Source organism: Salminus brasiliensis, chromosome 15, assembly GCF_030463535.1.
Source record: "Salminus brasiliensis chromosome 15, fSalBra1.hap2, whole genome shotgun sequence".
In the NCBI taxonomy this organism is placed as follows: Eukaryota; Metazoa; Chordata; class Actinopteri; order Characiformes; family Bryconidae; genus Salminus; species Salminus brasiliensis.
This window is the reverse complement of record NC_132892.1, coordinates 18,278,262-18,299,762: the sequence shown is the minus strand read 5'-3', so window position 1 is coordinate 18,299,762 and position 21,501 is coordinate 18,278,262. Positions and strand designations below refer to the sequence as shown.

Sequence of the window (21,501 nt, the reverse complement as noted above, 5' to 3'; positions counted from 1 at the left end):
ATGTGTATTTACATAAAATATATATATATAAAAGGTGTGAATTTGGTTGACTTTCATTTTCATTGACAACAAAACATGCCCATAGCTTCTGCTTTGGATGTCAGTTGTTTCCAAACCGACAAAAAAGAATAAAAGTCCTTAACATCTCCATATTTGAGGGGTTTTAACTAGAGACGTGAAATGATCACGTGACATTTAAGTCTATTCCCGTTTATTTCTGTGATCAATAGATGTACAGTCTACATGCATATTCAACAGTGGAATTTTTCACATTATCAAATATTACCAAACCTGACTATTTTGTAGATGAGAACAAAGCACTGACTTAATAAAAGAAGATCATCATCACTGTATGGTGCTCTGGTTTCAGTGTGGGGAAGGTTTATGGACACCAGTGAATCAGGCAGTGGTGGTGTAGTGTTGTATTTGTACAACAGGTGGCGCAGTAGAGCTGTGAAGCCGAGAAGCTTCGGGCTACTTTGGCTTCAAATGTGATCAAAAGCCTGGCTCTGTCCATCCCTCATATAAAGACCTGACTGGGAGTAACAAGCAGTAGGAAAGCATGGTAAGACCAGTCAGGCAGAGTTTTCATGTCACTTCCTTTCTTTTTAATATTTAGTAATTTCAGCTGAACACTGATGTCTACACTGACCACCCGAGTTGACGCAAATCCCTCAAAAAACATATTTCTGCATGAATGGGTTGATTGAGTACACTCACATTTGTAAATGTAGGACAAACCCTGTTAGATATAGATTTTTATAAAGCCTCAGCTCAGCAGAGCTTAATTTTACTAAGGAATTATTATATTATATGACAGTAACAAGCACCATGTCCAAATGTTTGTGGACATCCCTTCTATTGAAACAAGTTCTGTATGTCTAGTCTTTTTAGAGAAGTATTTTATAGTAAAAGAACAGAGCTCTCTGGAGCAGATGAACATGATGCTACGGGCACCATAGCTACTACTGCCAAATGTGGGTTAAAGGAACATAAAGCTGGAATGAGGGCACTCATGGTGCTCATTACTTCTAGGCTGAGTTGGGGAAACTTTGAACTTGGGGTTGGGAATAATGCAGAACAGTTCTTTATTCATACTGAAAGACCAACACACAACATTCTGTCCAGGCTCCACTCCTCCTGCAGGCTTCCACTCCTCCTCCTCCAGACTCCCCTCCTCCTCCAGGCTTCCACTCTTCCTCCTGCAGGCTTCCACTCTTCCTCCTGCAGGCTTCCACTCTTCCTCCTGCAGGCTTCCACTCTTCCTCCTGCAGGCTTCCACTCCTCCTCCTGCAGGCTTCCACTCCTCCTCCTCCAGGCTTCCACTCTTCCTCCTGCAGGCTTCCACTCCTCCTCCTCCGTTTCTATACAAAATATTAATAATATAAACGTTACCGTTGTTTGGAAAAGATAAAGGAGGTGTTCTAATAAGGTCTAAAGTAAGTTTAGAAGTGGAGAGCCCTGCTCAGCATTAATGTGTGTGTTAATGAGAAACTGATTCATTGATTGTGTGCTTCTCTCTGGAGAAGATGTGATGAAAAGGAGGAAAACACTACCCCAGTTTGGATCTCAGCCTGTTCTCTTCTTACAACAGAAAACACACATGATCTCACAGACAATTCTACAAAACAGTGGCCAATGGAATAGTTTATTAACAATTCAGCTAAAGGCGCCGCTATTGAAGTCCTCCAATAGCAGAGCCTTGTGTGTACTTTTTGAACAGGATGCTGCAGAAGTATTGGAGCAGAATAAAAATACTGCAGCACTGATATTACAAAGTACTACGAGTACCTGAGCAGCATGAGAATAGAGCTTTCTCACTGACTGCATTCTTTAAACTGAAGTTTACATCGATGATCATTAAGAAATATCTCACATATCTTAAAGCTGAATCTCAGCCTTGCTAATCTGAAGGGAGGCCAAAGCATCTATCTCCTGGTTTCCTGCATCACTATGGGCTGTAGGAGCACATGTTCTAGCTTGATCACCAGCCAATGAAGTGGGACTTTCCCTTCAGAATCAAATCCAGTCTTGCATTGTGCTAACTTATCTTATTATTTATTTACTTCAAACAAACAAAAAAACATGTTCAAGTAAAATGAATACAAAAACAGTGCAAGTGTTACATACATTACACACTTGTATCTTTCAAATTAAATTGTAATTTCATATGAATGTACTACATTTATACTTCATGTTATTTTCAAAGGTTTTAAGTTGTATCATTTAACTTTATGTTTGTTTAAACAGCTTAACAAATTCAAGATCTGTTTCACTGAAACACTAGTCTCACAGGACCAGATCTGATTTTGTAATGAGAGCATCTAGGGACTACCCTAATAAATGTTGGGCTATACATGGATGGAAAAGTACACTTATTAAGGTGGGAAATTTTTGTCAAATTTCTAAACCAAATGTAGTGACTGAAAGGCAGAGCTCAATGTAAGAGGGTGATGACTGCCAGTCAACAATCTTGTCATTAGAATGGCTGAAAAGTCCTGCCACATGTAGATGTATGACTTTTGCTGATTATATGGACAATGCATGTGGATACAGAATGTACTCCATTAAGTAGGGTTGGTATAGACTGCTGTAGACACGGTCTTCTGTGTGACACTTCCTACAGCACAGGTACAATTACGGTTGAGGTTTTGTAAACCAAATGGTTTTAGTCAGAGAAGAATACATGCAAATTAACTACATGAACACCTCATACCATTAACTAAATACTGATTGGACACACAAACGTTTTGAGGTTGATAAGCATACCTGCGCAGAATCTTCCTGGTCATGAACAACATCTGTCTCCTCTTTATGAAACATTGCATGGTTTAAAAAATACCATGAACAATATCTCCTTTTTCGTGAGCCATTACTGGACACATACCCGAACTTAAATGGGCACTCACTTCTGTCTTGGGGCAGATTCTCCTTGGCTGGAGAACTTCCTGAATAAGAAACCATAGTGAAATCAATGTAATACTTACCAATGTTGCTCTGACCTTGATACAACTTGAGTTTCTGAGGTGGGACAGGAAGAAGGTGTGTTCTTAGCTCAGGGTCTACAAAAAGACCAAATTGCAGCCACAGTGCCACAAAATAGTATACATACAAAACATAAAAGTGGGAAACAACGGATTTATTCTGAAATTCTTGAGTATATTTAAGAATATAAAAATAGCATAGAATAGCATGCCATATTTATTTTTTCCAAAAAAATTATACTGTCATTTCATATTCACTACATGTAAAGTGACTTACTTAAAGCCTTTTTGTGTTTTTCTTTTGATCAGTATGACTTATAGCTCATGAAAACCAAGCTTCTGACTAGTATTTTCATTTATACACTCAATACTTGGGGATGCTTCATCCACTAAGTACTGTATTATCAAGCAGAGTAATATCATGGCCAGTTAAGTCTACTGCAGGAAAAGGAAATTGGCATCTTCATAAAGCGTGGTAGACTTCGGCATTGACTTGATATTAGGAATGCGTCAGTTGTCCCTCTCCTGGAGATACCAGTGTGTGGTCTATTGCCAGATGTACTGACACTAGCCTTAGTCAAAGTTCTTGAATCAACTTTTTTTTTAATCCTCTCAAGGCTGTAGTCATCTCTATTGCTTGTGCACCCTTTCCTACCAATTTTCCATTACTACAGGACTCAGCCTTTTCAGCAATGGCCTTCTGTGGCTTACCCTTCTTGTGAAGGGTTTTGCTCATCTTCTGGACAACTGTGAAATCAGAAGCCTTCCTCATGATTGTGGTTGCTTATGCTGACCTAGACAGAGAGAGATTTACTATATTTATACAGTTTGAGTAGTAATTTACTCACATTTAAATGAAATATAATAATAACTGAACTTTTGAGCTATAAGCCATACTGATCAAAAGTAAAACAAAAAAGGCAAATTAAAAATCAATTAAATCAATTAAAACTCAAATCAGTCTTTTGTGATTCGCTACACCACTAATGCAACATTTTAGATTACCACAGACATACAGACATGTCTTAGTCACAACTGGATGAGGTCTCATGGATTTATCATCTGAGAAAATGGGTTCTAAAATACACTAACCACACTGCTCTTGCGAAAGCTATTGTCTGAAAAGAAAAGTTCTATCTGAAGGTGTCCAGCATTAACTCTGAACTAGTCTGCAGCAAATGTTGAATTCTAGGCCATAATAAATATACTGTCCTTCACATTTTATTCTGACCTCAACGGCTGAGAGAGTTGAAAGCAGAGTGTCTGGTCTATCACCACCTGCACAAGTTTTGCATCTGTGTTCAGACTACTCCTTTCAGTATAACTACAGTCTGTAGACATTTGATTGCATACTAATACTGCAGAACTTATTATTTTATGTCTGGAAAAATTAGATTCGTACAGCCGTTTTCACAGTTATAGCCTCATTACTTCATTTAGAATATGGGGTGTCTGTTCAGAACTCGCTAAAGCGTTCACTTCAGCCATTCTCCATCTCTTCAGATACTGTGCACTGGACGCCATTTGTGGTTCTGAAAATTACATTAGACAACAAATGAATTAAGAACCAGATTTACATGTAAAACAAAGAGTGCCAACATCTAATGTAAAGCCATACTTCACCAGAGGCAGGAGGTAACCAAATCAGTGTTTCTTAACCCTGGTCCTGGAGGCAACCAGCATTTTAGTCGTTTCCCTGCTTCAGCACATCCCTCTGAAAGACTCTGAAAGAACTCATTAATAACCTGATGAGTTAAATCAGGTTTGTTAGGAGAAGAGAAAGCAAAAAATGTACAGGGCAAGGCGCCTCCAGTACCAGGGTTAAGAAACACTAATCTAAACCACCAATTTAAAGAAGTAGTTAAAATATTAAAATAAAAATTACACAAATTTCCAGACGTAAGACATAACATTTTGCTTCTTTAGTTTAGCACTGGAGCTACAAGTCTAACGTTGCAAGAAAACACTAGACAATACTAACCCCAAATCCTCCTCTTTTCTGTGAATACATCCCTTAAACTTCATTCAAGCCAGTAGACTTGTCAGCGCAGAAATCTTACACAACACAACTGATCTTGGATCAGTATTCATGACGTACTTCCATAATCACGAGTCAAGAGCAGCAATCCTACTCCGAAGACAGTTTGAGAACACAGACCCAGACCAAAAAGGCTTCCCACAGCACTTAGCTCTGTAGTGATGTTTATTCATGCTGTCCTGAACCACACTGACAAGTCTGCACAACCTTAATGAAGAGCTAAATGTGCTTTGAGGGGGTTTTAAGGAAGATTTTACTGAAACAAGTAGGGCAAGTATTGACCTCTATCATTAGTCAGTAACGGCCTCACAGTTCCACTGTTAAATTAACTACATATGGGGTAAAGGGACAATTGTCATTATTTTTCTCCTTAAACAGGTTTACAGTCACAAAATGATTAAGGAAACCTTACAACCTGTTCATACATTGGAACATTAAATGAAGTTGGGGTTGCAATAATACTATTTTGATATGTCTACTGTATAAGCACTGCCAGTATGTTGTGGCTCTGCAGTCTGTCCCAAATCCAGTCAGCTTCTGAAACAAATACTTCTTCATAAAATGATAGTTAGATACAGTTAATTTAAGGTATCTGCTAATGCATGTCAGTGTTTAATAAAAGCCAGAAATTAATTTTTACCATAAAAAGCCAAAGCTAAAAAGACCCAAGTATGAGCAGGACTACCACATTTTGCCCCTGCCTGCCAATATCTAGATAAACAGCAGCTTCTAGTTAGGTTAGGAGGACTACTTTCAAATATTGTAGCTAAAACGATCATTACTTCATTTCAAAGCACAAATGTAACACTGGAAGTTTAATCTCAGCTTATTCACACTTATTCACTAAGTACTAATTAAACATTGCAGCTAAAGGTTAGTTAAACACAGCTACTGCAGCTCAGCATCAACTCGAGCTAATATTCACACTTCAGTCCACAGCATTAGCTGGAACAGCTGACGGATTCATCAATAAATAAACGTTAGTCCACTTTTATCGGGGTCTTTTCCAACAACGTGGAGAATACGATCATTATTTTAGAAACGTTAATGCTTCCTACGTTTCGAAGTTAACGCCATACCTGTTTCCTGTGGCCAGCTAAACTGCTCCAGCACCATTTAACGTAGATAGCGCATACAGCTAAAATACATACACGTGCGTAACGATAATACTAATATATCAAACATTCACTGTACGTTTATGGTCACATATAAGGTAAAAGATCAGCTTAAAAGCAGCTAGTTCACATGAACTCACCTGGCTCTATCGGGAACGTCTGTCCTGGGAGCCTCCTTGAAGTAGACTGACAGACTGGAAGGGGCGATACCGGTGACTGCGCCTCGTCCCAACACAACTGGACTACAGCTTCATTTGGGCAAAGCTGGAGCGACGATGAGGATTGCAGATGGGGGATTAGTTCATTATTAAAATGTCAAGAGTTCATTATTAAAATAAAATATATCAAACGGACATGCTTTTCATATTTCATAAACACAAAAATGCTAAAGCAGCTCATTTAGATCGTGTTTTAAATAATGTACACTCACACATACTGCTTAATTAGCAGTTCATTTAGAAAGTCCAGAATATGCTGCCACGGTCTCTTCTATGCAGTTTCATCAAATGATTTATTTCTATAACAATCCACATTTAGTAAATCATACAACATTTTATATAGTTTTTATTGTATTAAGCCTCATCATAATCGGCTTCCTCTTTTCCTTCTTACTGTTATTATTTGTAGTACTGACAGGCTGTAGTCTGTAGGCTGACAGGTCTTGCTTGCTCACCTGGGCTGCGTCCAGAAACTTTTGCTCCTCGTCCTCCCCAGCCAATCACAACTGTTGCATAGAGCAGCACATATAAGACAATTCTGTCCTTTTAACTGCGATAATTGTGAATTAAACTTCTGCTCTTTGCAGAGAAACAGTAAACAGTATAATTTAAATATAATCATATATAATATAAAACAAAATAACAAAATAATCATTATTATTATTAATAATTATATAAGTTTAGTTAACTGCATATAGAACATTTAAGCCCAGTTCCAATATATAAGCCAGGTGTAAAATAAGCAGGAGAGCATGTTAGTTTATCTAAACTCTGATAAAATGTATTAATGGATCATGTTTTATGATTGATTTTCTGCACGCAGGGATGTCACTCCAAGACTTTCTGGGTGGGACACTCTCATGTCTCCTCTGCTGGAAGCCGCTTTAAGGGGGGTCCGGGTCACGGATGAAAGGAAGAGGAGGATCGGTAGGAAACAGCAGTAACGTTTGGGGTTCCTGGACGCAGCCCTGCTGCTTGTTACTCCCAGTCAGGTCTTTATATGAGGGATGGACAGAGCCAGGCTTTTTAACGCATTTGAAGCCAAAGTAGCCCGAAGCTTCTCCGCTTCACAGCTCTACTGCGCCACCTGTTGTACAAATACAACACTACACCACCACTGCCTGATTCACTCGTGTGTCCATAAACCTTCCCCACACTGAAACCAGAGCACCATACAGTGATGTACGACTGTGTTTCTTCCTTTAATTGAATGTAGTTTTATCTACATATAATTAAATCTAGTTCATTTCAGTATGTAATTCATTTGCTCTCCTTCTAAACAAAATAGCCACGTTTGGTAATATTTGATAATGTGGAAAATTCCACTGTTTAATCTGTACATCTTTTGGACACAGAAATAAACAGGAATATACTTTAATGTTTTATTTGAGGTAATTTCACATCTCCAGTTAAAAATCCTCAAATCCGGAGGACTTTTATTTTTCTTGTGTCGGTTTGGAAACACCTGGCCTTCAAAGTAAAAGCGATGTGCACGTTTCGTTGTCTCTTAAAACGAAAGTCACCCAAATTCACACCTTTGTACATTTGTATTTTATTTAAATACATTTGTTTAGTTTTTACTCAGCTCGTTGCGCTCGCGCTTGAAGCGTGATTGCGTTCCAGTGACGTAATGAAGCTTCGTTTTCAGTGGTCACGTGATCGCCGGTATTGTAAGCGAGAAGCCAAACCGCTGCTCAGACCTGATTCTACACGGATCGTCCAACAAGCAGCCGTCCTTTATGATCTTTGACATTAGTGTTGTCTTATTTCTCTTAGGCAGCAGAGAGAGAGCAAGGATTACAACAGCTGGCTGTGTTTCTGTGCAGTGCTTTATTTCACTCACTCTTGTTTGCTTTTCTGTCTGTTTACCTTTGAGGAACATGGAGACCGCGGAGGAGCGAGCCCTGCAGACGCTCTGCACGGAGCTCCTCTGGCCGGGCTGGCAGATTTAGCTGCTGTTGGAGAGGCAGTCCGAGCTCCACCGACGGGAGACGAGGCCAGAGGCAGCCGGTGACTCCTCCAACGCGGCCGTTTCAGCTGCAGTAGCTCCTATCGGCGCGGAGGAAACACCCAGGTTCGTCGTTTCCCCTCCCGCACCCCCCCCTCCCCCTCCCCCTCCTCTTCCTCTTCCTCCTCTTCCTCCTCCTCCTCAGCTCTTCGATTTTGCTTTAACCTGCTCCGGCACCGAGGACAACTCCTCATCAGGGCCATGTTGGATGTTCTGCTGTGAACCCTTAAAACGAGCAACCCCGTGGTCTCCTGTTTTCCAGGTGCTCCTGCTTCCCTTGGCGCTGCGGCAGCGTGACTCCTGAAGCACCGTTTGGACAGACGCCAGGATCCTCGTCTTCGCCCCCGGCCCGTTTACCAGCTCTTCCAGCGCTTCACCGCCTGCGTCCGGTCCTCTACCACAGAGAGGCTTCATCCGAGCCCCCTGGGCTCCGTCGTTCTCTCTGGGAACATGGAGAAGGTGCAACGCCAGGACTGACTGGTACAGTCTTCTTCGGTGACCGCTTGTATTAAAAAGTAATCAGTGTCACTCCTAGTAATTCAGACCAGTCCTGCAGTATGGAGTCTGTCTGGTTTGTAACTGTAACTTCAGGAAATCATTTTTAACAACCTGATTAGAATTGAAGCAGACTGCTCGGCCTTCCGGCACAAGCAGCTCCTGCATTGAATTTGGGCTGTTAAATATATAATCTGCAGCTCATCAAGAAGTCATTGTCCGGTTCTTACTGATGACCACCTTTGTTCTGTCTCTGTTTAAAAATGGGCAGCAGTAAGAGTAGAATCTATGGCTCGGAATCAAGGTATAGGTGTTGACATTGGTAGGGGACATCAAATTGGTCCATGCTTGTCCATTTTTAATGGACTTCTGACCCCAGTGTTACATAGAGCCTTTATTTAGATACTGCATCCAGCACACTCAAGGGTGTTGGTATGTTCCTGAGACAAATGCACAGCTGTGATCATGTTAACCAACAGCATCACACCTAGCTTAATGTACTTCATGATGGAACATTTAAACCAGCAAACATTCACCATTGAGAACCACACTATTCAGAGATTGTGCTGCTGCTGCTATGCTAAGGGTAGGGCAACTGGTAAATGCTCCACCCAAATAATCAGTATCCTCTAGGTTCTGTGTAAAGCCATTTCCATCTAGATAATCATGCCACGTGTTCCAGACTGAGGGTATGCATCGACTTATTCATTGACTTGGATGTTTTTGTTGTCTTTGTTGCCTCTTTTAAAGCTCTGTATTTCATTACAGAGCCTGTAACAGTCGTCAGTATTGGTCTTCAATATCTGACAGTCACCTAAATACTGATGTGCTTGTACCATGTCTTTCTCCTTGTGTTTGAGCGCCATCTTGAGCATCAGTTTGGGACTTCGGAACCTTTTCTGGAGTCTGATGAACATGGTTAGCTGTTGGCAGAAGGGAGGGGGGGTACATGCCTCTCCCCATGGAAATCAAAAAAAAAATCAAAGCTATATCTGTTTCTACTATGAGCATATTTCCCTTACTTGCATATTTCCTATTCCATGTACATTTCAGATTCATCAGGTCTGTTAAAGCACACCAACACCCCCCCCCCCCCTCCTTACTGGGTGGGGAGTTGGAGTACATGTGTCGTTTAAAATGAGGGAAGTCCTGTCGTTGATTGTAGCAACCTAAAACTGATTTTGTTGGTGTGGCTGACTTGATCAAAGGTACTTCAGTGGTGTGGGTTTGAAGCCCATCACTGCTAAAACACCTTTTGGGGAGACAGTGGTGACTTGGCAGTCAGAGCAGTGGGCTTTGATGTGGGTTTGATACCCAGGCTGGGTAAGCGTCACGGTTGGGCCCTTGAGCAAAGCCCTTCTCCCTCTCTGCTCCCAGGGCACTGCAGCAATGGCTGCCCACCTCTCCAGGCTGTTATGCATGGATGGGTTAAAGACAGGCTAAATTACATTTGTCTGTGAATGATGATGGTGATGATGATCTGTGGTACACTACAGACCCTGTAACTGTAGTCTATAATGGTCAGTGTCTGGTCTCCAATATCTCACTCAGTGTTGAGGCACTTTCCTATCTCTTTGATGGCGTGTCTCCTGCTGTTTGAGTGTAAGTTTGAACCTCTTCTAGCTGTTTGCACACCATGAAATCATCTGCTGTTGACTGGTCGTTCAGAGTTTGGTGTTCTGTAACGCTTTCAGAAGTTTCACAGGCCTGTATTTAAGGACATGTAGTTGACAGAGCTTTGGTGCTTTTCAAACACTGCCTCTCCCACATTGCCAACAGGATTGGCTTTGGCTTTTCTTGCCAATGCGGGTTAGGGAGACGGGACTTGTAGTAGAGGAGATCTGTTAACCGCTTTTTGAAATGCTTAGTCTTAAAGTGGCGGGCAAGGCTCCGGCTTTGAAAAAGCAGCGCAATTTCCTGCTTGTTACAGTCTATAGTCTTCCTAAACCTAGATATTCTTGGTGAATGAGGTTTTTATCAGTAGTAGCTTTCTACTGATGAGGCATTGATTGTTTTCTATATTCATTTTGCGAATATTAATGGTGACATTTCTCAGACTTAAATGTTTTCATAGTCTTGCTAAATAACAAAAAAGCCTTAATGCCAAATCATATTTCTCCTCTCTATAATGCATTAACCACCCAAGATTCCTTTTCAGTGCTGTTACAAAACTCAATAGCAGTCGCATGCTGTTATTCCTGCTGACATTAATGGTTGTAATACTCCAATTTCAGTAATGGGTCTCCCAAAGATGGTACTTTTCAATCCTGATCAAAACACAACCTGCTCCATGAGTTTATGGTTTACCCTCCTGGGCTCATTACTTCATCCTAAGGGTGGGAAGAGTTGGCATGCACACCATAGGCTGCCTCAAAGTGTGCCCAAAGGACCTTTTCAAAGCTACAACATGCCAGAATAAGTGGTATCTAATGTGGACATGTTTGCGTCTTTGGAATACAGGGTTCTTGGACAGAGCAATTGCACCTTGGTTGTCTTCAAATATTTTCACATGTGCATATTGATCATGGTCCATGGCCTTTAGTAGCTGTGCAAGGTACATGCCTTCCTGAGTGGTTGCAGCAAGTGCCATATATTCTGCTTCACATGTAGACTGAGCAGGATGTAAAGAGGACCTAAAACTGGAGCCTGTTGTGCTTCGTATGTATTTGATGCCCAATCTGCATCCCTGTGTGCCTCTTTCTCCCCACTTTATTGTACTACAGTTAATGATCAGTTGTAATCTTCAAGGACCTCATTACATGCTTGACTGCAGTCCAGTGTTTATTTGGCTCAGAAGTACTGACAATTTACTGTTTGTCCAACTTGGATCAGTTCTTGTACATGCCGTTACATAAACCAAACTACCTGCTGCTTTGTGATGCCTTGTACGATCAACATAATCACTACTTGTTACACTGACCTTTGCTTATAGGGACTTGACCTTGGTTGCAGTCTGACATTCTAAATTGTTCTAGTGCTTTAGCTGTGTACTTTTGACTCCTCTTTACTGCTCCTTGACTTCGAAATCAGTACCTGGAAAATGTTCCTATATCCTTGCTGAATGTTGGCATCTTCACCTTCGTGAGTAAGTCATGATCACTGGCAGCAATGATTAGATCCTAATTTATGGTTCCATATGGAGATAAATCAGCCAAGAATCTCTCTGTAGCTTTTACAGGGTCACCCTTATGTTGCAGTCCGTACTTCCTGAAAACTGAGTAATCCTCAGTAAACAGCAACGTGTATCTACAACCTTCTTTTAAACACTGGATCTAATAGCACCAGCTCGGTCAGTATGTACTACATGTACTGCTTTGGCAAGTTCTGTTTCAACTCTGAGCGCATTTTCCTTGTATGCAGGTTTGGGTTTAATTTACCCTTGATTGTTGCAATGTGTGTGAAGGCGTTAATGGGCACAATCACCCCTGTGATCACTGAACACCCATTGTACTCTTTCGTGGCAAACTTGGTACCAAATATGTGGCTCAGATGGGCATGGTGAGATTACCTTCCAGTACTGTGACAGAGCTCAGCAGCAGTCTTAAACTGTTATTCCTGCTTAAATTAGTAATGACTGTAATATTCTTCCATTAACACACCTTAGCATCTAAAGTAAGATTGTGGTTGGTTTGTGTGGGGTGCAACAGCAGCAACCATGACTTGCTGTGGTTATGATTGAGAGAAACCTACTTACTTACTGAGACATGTGCGTGCACATTTGGGGTTGCCACCAGTTCCATATGTGGAATGCTTCCTGATTTGAAGGTAAACTTGTACTGTTACTATCCGTTTTTGTGCACGTCTTACAACTACAGCCTCTGGCACATTTGGAGAAACAGCAAAGCCAATCCTTTATTGGTGTTTGGGGAGGTGGGGTTCAAAGGGTGGAACAAGATCTGTTGTCCTGTGTACCAAATGTTGACTAGACACTGATGGACTGTTGGATTTAAGATTTTGGATAAAATCCCCAAGGTTCTAGCTAAAGGGCTGTTTTAGCTGGAGTTGAACATATTTAAACTGGGAGTGGAGACTCAATTATGTAATTAGGAAAGTGCATTAACTTCAGCCATTGCTAACCAAGAATGACCCATTTGGGGCAAGGCTTTAATGGGAATGCCCTTCATGTTATCGGCGTATGTATTTAATGACCTTTTGTGTTCAAGGGAGAGGCATGCAGAGACTGGCCTGGAGACCTTCTAGGACCTCTTCTGTATATGCTGAATGCTTTATTTTACTGTTTGATGTACAACACGCATTGCACTTGGGTCTACCGCAGGGCCATGTAACTGCTGTGCATTGAACAATAATTACGAGTCATCAGGTGATGGCTGGTATTTTGAGAGATTCCAAACAGCAGTTCAATGCAGTCCTGATTTTGAAAGCTCAACACCTGATTTGTGCTATCTGCTGCCTCTGCTTTGTCGTTGGTCACTGTTTACTCTTAAGAAACATGGCGACCAGAGCTCTCCTGTCTCTTTGCAAGGACTGTCTGGCTTGACCAGCAGATCTGCTGACTAGTCTGGAGGCTTCCCATAACTAACATGGCTCAATTTCAGCACTACTGGTGCGGCTGGGTTGTCATCTCCACTACCACAGTGGAGAGGGCCTGGGGGTGTTTGTGTGGCCGGGAAAAGCTTGGTACTCTACTACCCTACCACAGTAGTAAATTTCTATCTAATATACATTGCTCCGATTTTGACATTGATGGGGACATGAAACTGGTTCACAGGGGGACTCCCTGGAAGCGGAGGCTTTTTCACATTTGATGGACTTCTGACCAGTGTCATGTTCTATAGTCTTTATTTATAGATACTGTGGGACGCACTTAAGGGTTTGAGTATGTTCCTGAGACGACACAACTGTGATGTCAATCAACAGCATCACAGCTAGCTTACTATACTTCATAATGGAACAAGCAAGCATTCACCATTTACATCCCAAACACAAAGCTCTTAAAGTTCTCCAGCATGAGCTTCGATCATATCTGCTCTCGCACAGTAAGCTGTTTTATACTCTTCATTCAATCAGTGCTATCTAATGTGGACGTGTTTGCATCTTTGACATACAGGGTTCTTGGACGGAGCAATTGCACCTTGGTTGTCCTCAGATATTTTCACAGGTTCTTACTGGTCACTGTCCATGGCATTTAATGGCTATACATTGCCATATATACTGCTTGTATATGTACACTGAGCAGGAAGAGGCTAAAACACTAAAACACCAAATCTGCCTCACTGTGTCTCCCCACTCTTGTACCACAGTTCATGATCAGTTGTACTTTTCAATGACTTAATTACATGCTTCACTGCAATCCAGTGTTCATTGGGCTCCAATAAGTACTGCAACAATTGACTAATGGGCCAACAATCACAATGTAACGGTCACGGCTCTGTACGATGTCTTGAGCTTTAAAAGAAAACAGAGTGCCGTCCGCTAAGTGTTGTGATGTTTACTACTCCGCAAAACCACTGAAGGCATAAACAACTGCCAGTACTTGTGTTGTAAATCCTGGGTGTTGCTTTGTGAAGGTAGTCTAAACTGGGGAAGTCCTTGGCTTCAGTTACTGTGAGTCAATTCAGGAATGATGCCTTTGTGCCACTGCAGCCTCTGTCAAGTTTATCCCAATGTCCATATAAGTAGCAAGTTCATTGCAAGGAATAAACTTGGCTCTTGGCTTACAATCCAACATAGTAAATTGTTCTAGTACTTTTGTGTACTTGACTCCTTTACTGCTCCATGACTTGAAATCGGTACCTAGAAAATGTTGAATGTTGGCATCTTTTTTTCACCTCAATAAGCAAGTCTGTTACTGGCAGCAATGATCAGATCCTCAACCCATTTCATCAGTATCCTCCTGTTTCAGTGTTTGTAGACGCCATGGTAAGCTGGGTTTTGTGTAAACCCGTTTTTCATCTAGATAAACATGCAACATGTTCAGTGTTCCTCCAGATTGTTTGAGACTCAGTTAACCGACAACCTTTTCACCTGTGTTTTTGGATATCCTTCAAAACCCTCTTGTTGCTCCATATAAATCTCTCAGTTGACATGGAGGTGCATGCACCTCTCCATGGAAATCCGCTGCATTACCTGGTCAGTCTGGGTTTGGTGTTCAGTATCACATTTTGAATATAGCTTCTTCATCATGTTGCATGTGTAGCATGCAGATCCAAATACTTTCATCTTTTGAAAGGTTGGGCTTTCTTCCTGTCAACATGTTACGCAGTTGGTCATTACGACAGATGTCCAGAGTTCTTTTGGTAAATTGCTATTCACGCAAACCTTCCCCTTTCAAATGGGATTCTCCAGTTTCTCTCAGCTGTCTCATTTACATGCCCTTCTCTCTGAGCAATGACTTCTTACCATTATCAGAACAATACATTTTACTGTTCCATATGAAGAGAAATCGAGCAAGAACAGCTCTGTAGCCCCCCCCCCCCCCAATATGTGTTGAGCGATCGTCCATACTTCAGTCTTTACTTTGGCTTTTGTCTTTGGCTAATTTGTCTTTTTACTGTCTGCTACCTGTGATTATGTACAGTACTTTCTCCCTGATGGTTGTCTGTTTTGTTCTCGGGACATGGTGACCACGGAGGTACAAGCTCTCCAGGTGGTCTGCATGGAGCTCATCCAGCTGTTGTAGAGGCAGTCCAAACCCCTCCTCCAGAAGACGAGGCTGGAGGCAGCCGTCGTCTCAATACCAGAGCAGGTAATCATCTCCGCTCCATGCCAGAGAGGGCCAGAGAAAGTCAAGGTCTCCTCAACCGCCACAGTAGATTTTCAACTCTAGTAATTGATTTTCAATGTTCTCAGTTCTTCACCTGCTCCTGTACTGCAGACACGTCCTTAGGGTGGTGTTTTCATTGTCAATTTTACTGTAACATTTTCAAGGGTAACGCCATGGTCTCCTGTTTTTCAGGTGCCTGTGTCCTGGATGTCAGGTGTCGTTCTTTGGCACTATCATTCTCCACTCGATGCCCCAAGTTTCTGAAGGAACACTCCTGCATGCTTGTAGACACTATTTGGGGGAGGGATCATCGTCTTCACTGCCTGCGCCCTCCAAGCAGTTTACCAAGCTCTTCACGCTCCGCTGCGGGAGAGGTGCGTCTGCACTGACTTCATAGGCAACTGGGAGAGCTTTCACGAACGTCTGGTCCTCTACATCAGAGAAGCCTGGGGTCTGTTATTCTCGCCGGGAACATCAAAAAGGTGCTACACCAGGACTGACTGGCTCTTCTAAATTGCACCAGTCAGGTTAAGTGAACTGGATTGTGGGCAGTTGGGTAATGTACCTGATTTACTCAATTCCAGTCATTTTGTCATTTATTCTGACCATTTATAACCTTATTCAGATTGTTACAAATTCTGGTTTTCCAAATACAAGCAGCTCCTGCATCAAATTTGGGAAGATGAATACCATCTCTATCCCCTGAAACAGTCATTGTTCATGAATTTCTTACTGATGGCCATCTTGGTTCACTATGTCTCTGTGAAAGTAGGGCAACAGCCATGTATTCACTTGGTCTGAATCAAGGACATTGTGTGATTTTGATGTTGGCAGAGGACTTGATCCATTGGGAGCCTCCTCAAAGCAGAGGCCTTTTTCAATGAGCGGAGTTTTCTCTTCTGGCATTGTAATAAGAATGAATTTTGCCTTGCGGAAGTCCAGGCGTCGCCTTAGGGTACACTAGCACATACCGAACTTACTATTCGGTTATGGGATGTAACCACTAGGAAGAGACCTACCCCTTTGGATAGGCTGCAAGGGTGTTTGTACTATGAAAGGCGTTATGAAGTAGTGCAGGTGCACTGCGGAACCATGCTAATTTGGTCTACATATCCGACTATAAGGATGTGTCCATGTTCACCTTATATTAAAGATATGCTTGTCTTAATGTAATGGCAATATGTTAAAACGGGTCTATACAGCCATTTAAGTCACTGGTTATGTAATACTGTAAACTAATGTTGATATAATCTATTATATAACTTGTTTTTTTGAGGATGCTGTTATTAACCACTGGAATTAGGGGTCAAGGGAAGACTGTGCCTGCTGGGAGCGGTTGGCCCCCGCCCCTGTTCTCACACAGTTCTTCATTTTGTTAAAGATATAAGGGACGGGGTTCCCCCTTTTCTGGTGAGAGTCGGCTGAGTGGAACTGCAGGTCCAGCTCGGTGCTTTACTGAGACGGCTGTCTCTTACCAGGAACGACGGGCTCTCCCGATCCAGTGTAAGTGGTGAGTAACAGCAAGTCTCATTGTGAAACTGAAAGCATTCTGCCATGTTTGTGTTGATTTGTGAAATAAAGAGACCTTTTTATACGGAACCTCTGGTGTGGAACCTGAGTTATTTGACGATCCTCCCTTTGATTCAAAATTTCACCTTAATTTTACAAATTGCATCAACCTAAAGCTGGTTTTGTTGCACTCCTTGTTCACTTCTGTGGAACATTATAGTCCCTGTAACAGTTGTCCATATTGGCCCCTTATTCTCCCTTTTTGCTGCTTCACTCCTATTCAGAGACCTCATCACCCAGAAACTGAATCAACTTGGCATTCACACTTCATCCTCTTTGGTTAGTTGGAGTTTAATATGGTGTCCTTTAGTCCTAGCAGCTGAAGGTGGTAAACTGATGGAGCAGGTTGTGTTGCCCTCCTAAAGGGACTAAAGGGACCTCCTATTTGCCCTCCTAAAGGGACTAAAATGACTCGTAACAAACTGTGTAAACAGTAGAAAGTTGGCATGCACACCAAAGGCTGCCTCAAATTTTTTTATATATAAACACACACACACACACAGAGCTACAATATACCAAAATAAGAGCACTCCTGTAAGGTCACACTAATGAGATGAGTGCACCTGCAAAAACATTGCAAACACTGCTCTTACTCTCTCATTGTACATAGCATTCCACAGCATAACACTTCCCAGTTTACATCAATAAAGTGTTTCTGATTCTGAAACTAAGCTTATACAAAGTGTTAAAAAAAAAAAACCCTTTACAATCATTGAGCGCAACAACAATTGAATTAAGAACCAGATTTACATGTAAAACAAAGAGTGCCAACATTAAATGTTGCTGCGTTCTCTTCACTTCCTGTAGCTGCTGCCCGCATCAGATTCAAAACCCTGACGTTGGCCTACAAAGCCAAGAATGGACCAGCCCCTCTATACGTGATGGCAATGGTCAAAAGCCGATCCGCACCTAGAGCCCTTCGTGCTTCAAGTATGGCTCGGCTCGACCCACCATCCCTCAAAATCCACGGAAGACAAGCGTCCAGGCTTTTTTCTGTCCTGCACCGAAGTGGTGGAACGAGCTTCCCCTGGGTGTCCGAACAGCCGAGTCGCTCGCTGTCTTCAAACGCAGACTGAAGACCCACCTCTTCAGAGAATACTTGGACGAATAAAGTACTATGGTCACCTTATTGTCTTGTGCTTAGTAATGTCTAAAGCTCTAATGTTCTAATTAGCTAAGGTTTTCTTGAGTAAACAGCAAAGCACTTTGTAAGTCGCTCTGGATAAGAGCGTCTGCTAAATGCCTCAAATGTAAATGTAAAAAAAATGTTTCTTAACCCTGGTACTGGGGGCAACCAACATTTTAGTGGTTTCCCTGCTTTAGCACATCCCTCTGAAAGACTCTCATTAATAACCTGATGAGTTAAATCAGGTTTGTTAGGAGAAGAGAAAGCAAAAAATGAACAGGGCAAGGTGCCTCCAGTACCAGGGTTAAGAAACACTAATCTAAACCACCAATTTAAAGAAGTAGTTAAAATATTAAAATAAAAATTACACAAATTTCCAGACGTAAAACATAACATTTTGCTTCTTTAGTTTAGCACTGGAGCTACAAGTCTAACGTTGCAAGAAAACACTAAACAATATTAACCCAAAATCCTCTTTTCTGTGAATACATCCCTTAAACTTCCCTCAACCTGTTCAAACCACATGCAGGTCTTCATTCAAGTCAGTACTATCTGCTAATGCATGTCAGTGTTTTATTAGAACCCAGAAATTAATTTTTACCATAAAAAGCCAAAGCTAAAAAGACCCAAGTATGATCAGGACTACCACATTTTGCCCCTGCCGACCAAAATCTAGATAAACAGCAGCTTCTAGCTAGCTAGGACCTAGTTAGGTTAGGAGGACTACTTTCAAATATTGTAGCTAAAACGATCATTACTTCGTTTCAAAGCACAAATGTAACACTGGAAGTTTAAACTCAGTTTATTCACTAAGTATTAATTAAACATAGGAGCTAAAGATTAGTTAAACATAGCTAATGCCATGTCGTAATATGCTCTGCTGCCATCCCAATGAGGCTCGGCCCTCAGGTTTACAGCAGACTCACAGCGCTAAACCGCCGGATGTCCAAGTGGTGTTCAGAATATCATGTGGGCTTCATAGACAACTGGATAAAGTATGAGGACAAGCCTGGTTTTATAGGCAGGGATGGTGCTGCCTTACTTTCATGCAGCAGAGCCCACAGTCTTTTAGTTAGTTTGCAGAGTAGAGTATTCATCACTCAGGTTCAACCGTATTGAGACTGTGTCTGTGCCCCGAATTAAATCTATATTTAATAATACATTTTATTTTAATAAGAATATATAATAATTATATGAATTAATTGCATATATTTATTAAGCACTAGATTTGTGTCCAGTCTAGGTGGAGGTGGGCAACAGTTAAAAGCAGGGAGTGGGAACGGTAAATGTATGCTGTACATTGCTCCTCTGCAGTAAGAAATGGACACAACTGCATTGCCACCAGAAGTAATTCAGGCATTTGCAAAAATGCCCAGAGTTCAGTTTACATGATGCAGCAAAATAGTTCCTCTTCACTTCATTGTAGAGTCCCCCTGTCCTGCACGTTTTATTGCAGGGGTGTTCAGTCTTATCTGCAAAGTGTCGTGTAGCTGCAGCATTCTCCATTCTCCATCCTGCAGGACACCTGATTCCACTTGTTTAATCAATTGGTGAGTCTTCAAACAACTGATCACATGTGCTTCTGCTTGGCTGGTATGAAAAGCTGTAGCCACACTGGCCCTTTGTGAGTAAGATTGAACACCCCCACCACTGAGGGAGGGTTTGTAACTCATGATCAATAAGATAAAGGCGTGTGTTTGAAAAACTTCTCAATGTAGGAATGCAGATATGGGATCAGAGTCCTCTGTTATTTACAAAGACAAGAACTGCTCCTAAATTAGTGCATTACCTAGCAGCTGATTGTCTGCTTATATAAAGAGGCTTTTAACTCTTTCAAATAATCTTATTGTCTTAGTTTCTGCTGTTCCCACATTTACCACACCTTTATGTTAAAAAAGTGACACATTCCAGCAGATTTTAAAAGTACTGAGAAAAGAAGTTATTCAGTGAATCAAGAAGTGTGTCCACTATTCTTAAAAGCTCATGTATAGACCTTGATGGTCAGGCAGAGTTTTGAACTGCTTTAAGAGAAAATGCAGGAGCAGTGCTTGAGCAGTTCTCTACCAGCTACATGATCTATATAGAAACAGAACTCCAGCAGAATCCACTCTGTGCATGAACTTGATGAGACTCCACTGAACTCTGCCTGCAAGGCACCTTTTACCACCCTGTATCCTGTCATTATTTTAAATGCATTTTTTTAATAATTCAATAGCATTAAACATTTTTGATAATGTAATAGCAGTGATGTGTGAAGATTAAGACACACCTAGGGCTGGGCCTAAATGTCCAAATATTATATTAAAGGACAATAAACTCAATTTTTCTCTTTTCTCTTCAGTCCTACTTAGTGTTTGTGGAGTTTTGTGAACCAAAAATCACACTTTATCCCTTACAATTAAAACTGGCTGTTTTTGTTTATTACAGTGCCTTTAAGATATGCAAATGAGCTTTGTTCTGATTGGCTGTAGTTCAAGCTCTTAACTATGGAGTGAAGCATTTGTCAAGTTCTATCAGATGTATGAAGTGGAGAATTTAGCATTTCATTTCAGGTCATTTCTCCTGTGTGGGGTGAAACCTTTGGCGTTCTCGGTCAGGTACTTTAAACTACAGGATGTGGGAAAATGAACATTTTATTTTAGGTCTTTTCAACTGTGTGAAATTCTGTTTCAGGTACTTTAACCTAGATACAGTGGGGTATGAAATGTTTGATTTCTGATATTTACAGTATTTTTAGGATTACATTTCAGGGGGGTGAATCATGTTATCTGAAAAATGGGCTACGCTAATCCCCTTATAGAATCCATAGGGGGCGCTACAAGCTCTGTGTTGAATGTGAAGCGCAATGCTGTTGTATCCCGTATTCAGAGCTATGCTACTGAATTCTGAATGAAAAGTAGCAGAACTTTCCTACAGACCACAGTAACAGAACCCTGTTCTACCAGAATAGAGTAGCGTAACGATGTCTTACAGAACACAGTAGCCTGAAACTGTTCATTCACAACAGAGTAGCAGAACGCTTTCATTCAGAAGACTATTTTATTTTGATATAGAATACAGTACCAGTACTCTTTCAACCAGAATACAGTAGCATAACACTACACAACCAGCATAGAGGAGCATAACTCACACAGAATACAGTATTCAGTTCAAATGAATTTTATTTATACAGCACTTTCACAACAAATGTGTTCACACAGCAGCTTTACAGAGATCCGGGTCTA

The 21,501-nt window shown here is 41.4% G+C and overlaps 1 protein-coding gene and 1 long non-coding RNA gene across 2 annotated transcripts; one reads left to right on the top strand and one right to left on the bottom strand.

Annotated features, from left to right (window-relative positions):
• Window positions 1-1,071: 1,071 nt before the first annotated feature.
• LOC140535339 (uncharacterized) lies at window positions 1,072-3,054 on the bottom strand. Its single transcript, XR_011977530.1, has 2 exons — window positions 2,770-3,054; window positions 1,072-1,364 (listed from the first exon to the last, which is right to left on the bottom strand). It is a non-coding gene; the product is annotated as an uncharacterized lncRNA (long non-coding RNA).
• Window positions 3,055-7,261: 4,207 nt separating this feature from the next.
• On the top strand, window positions 7,262-17,181 carry LOC140535502 (uncharacterized). The gene is made up of 5 exons (XM_072656900.1): window positions 7,262-7,282; window positions 8,308-8,429; window positions 8,626-8,843; window positions 15,451-15,564; window positions 15,775-17,181. Exons 1-5 carry the CDS (start codon window positions 7,262-7,264, stop codon window positions 15,969-15,971), a joined length of 672 nt encoding a protein of 223 aa, XP_072513001.1. The 3' UTR covers window positions 15,972-17,181.
• The last annotated feature ends 4,320 nt before the right edge of the window (window positions 17,182-21,501 follow it).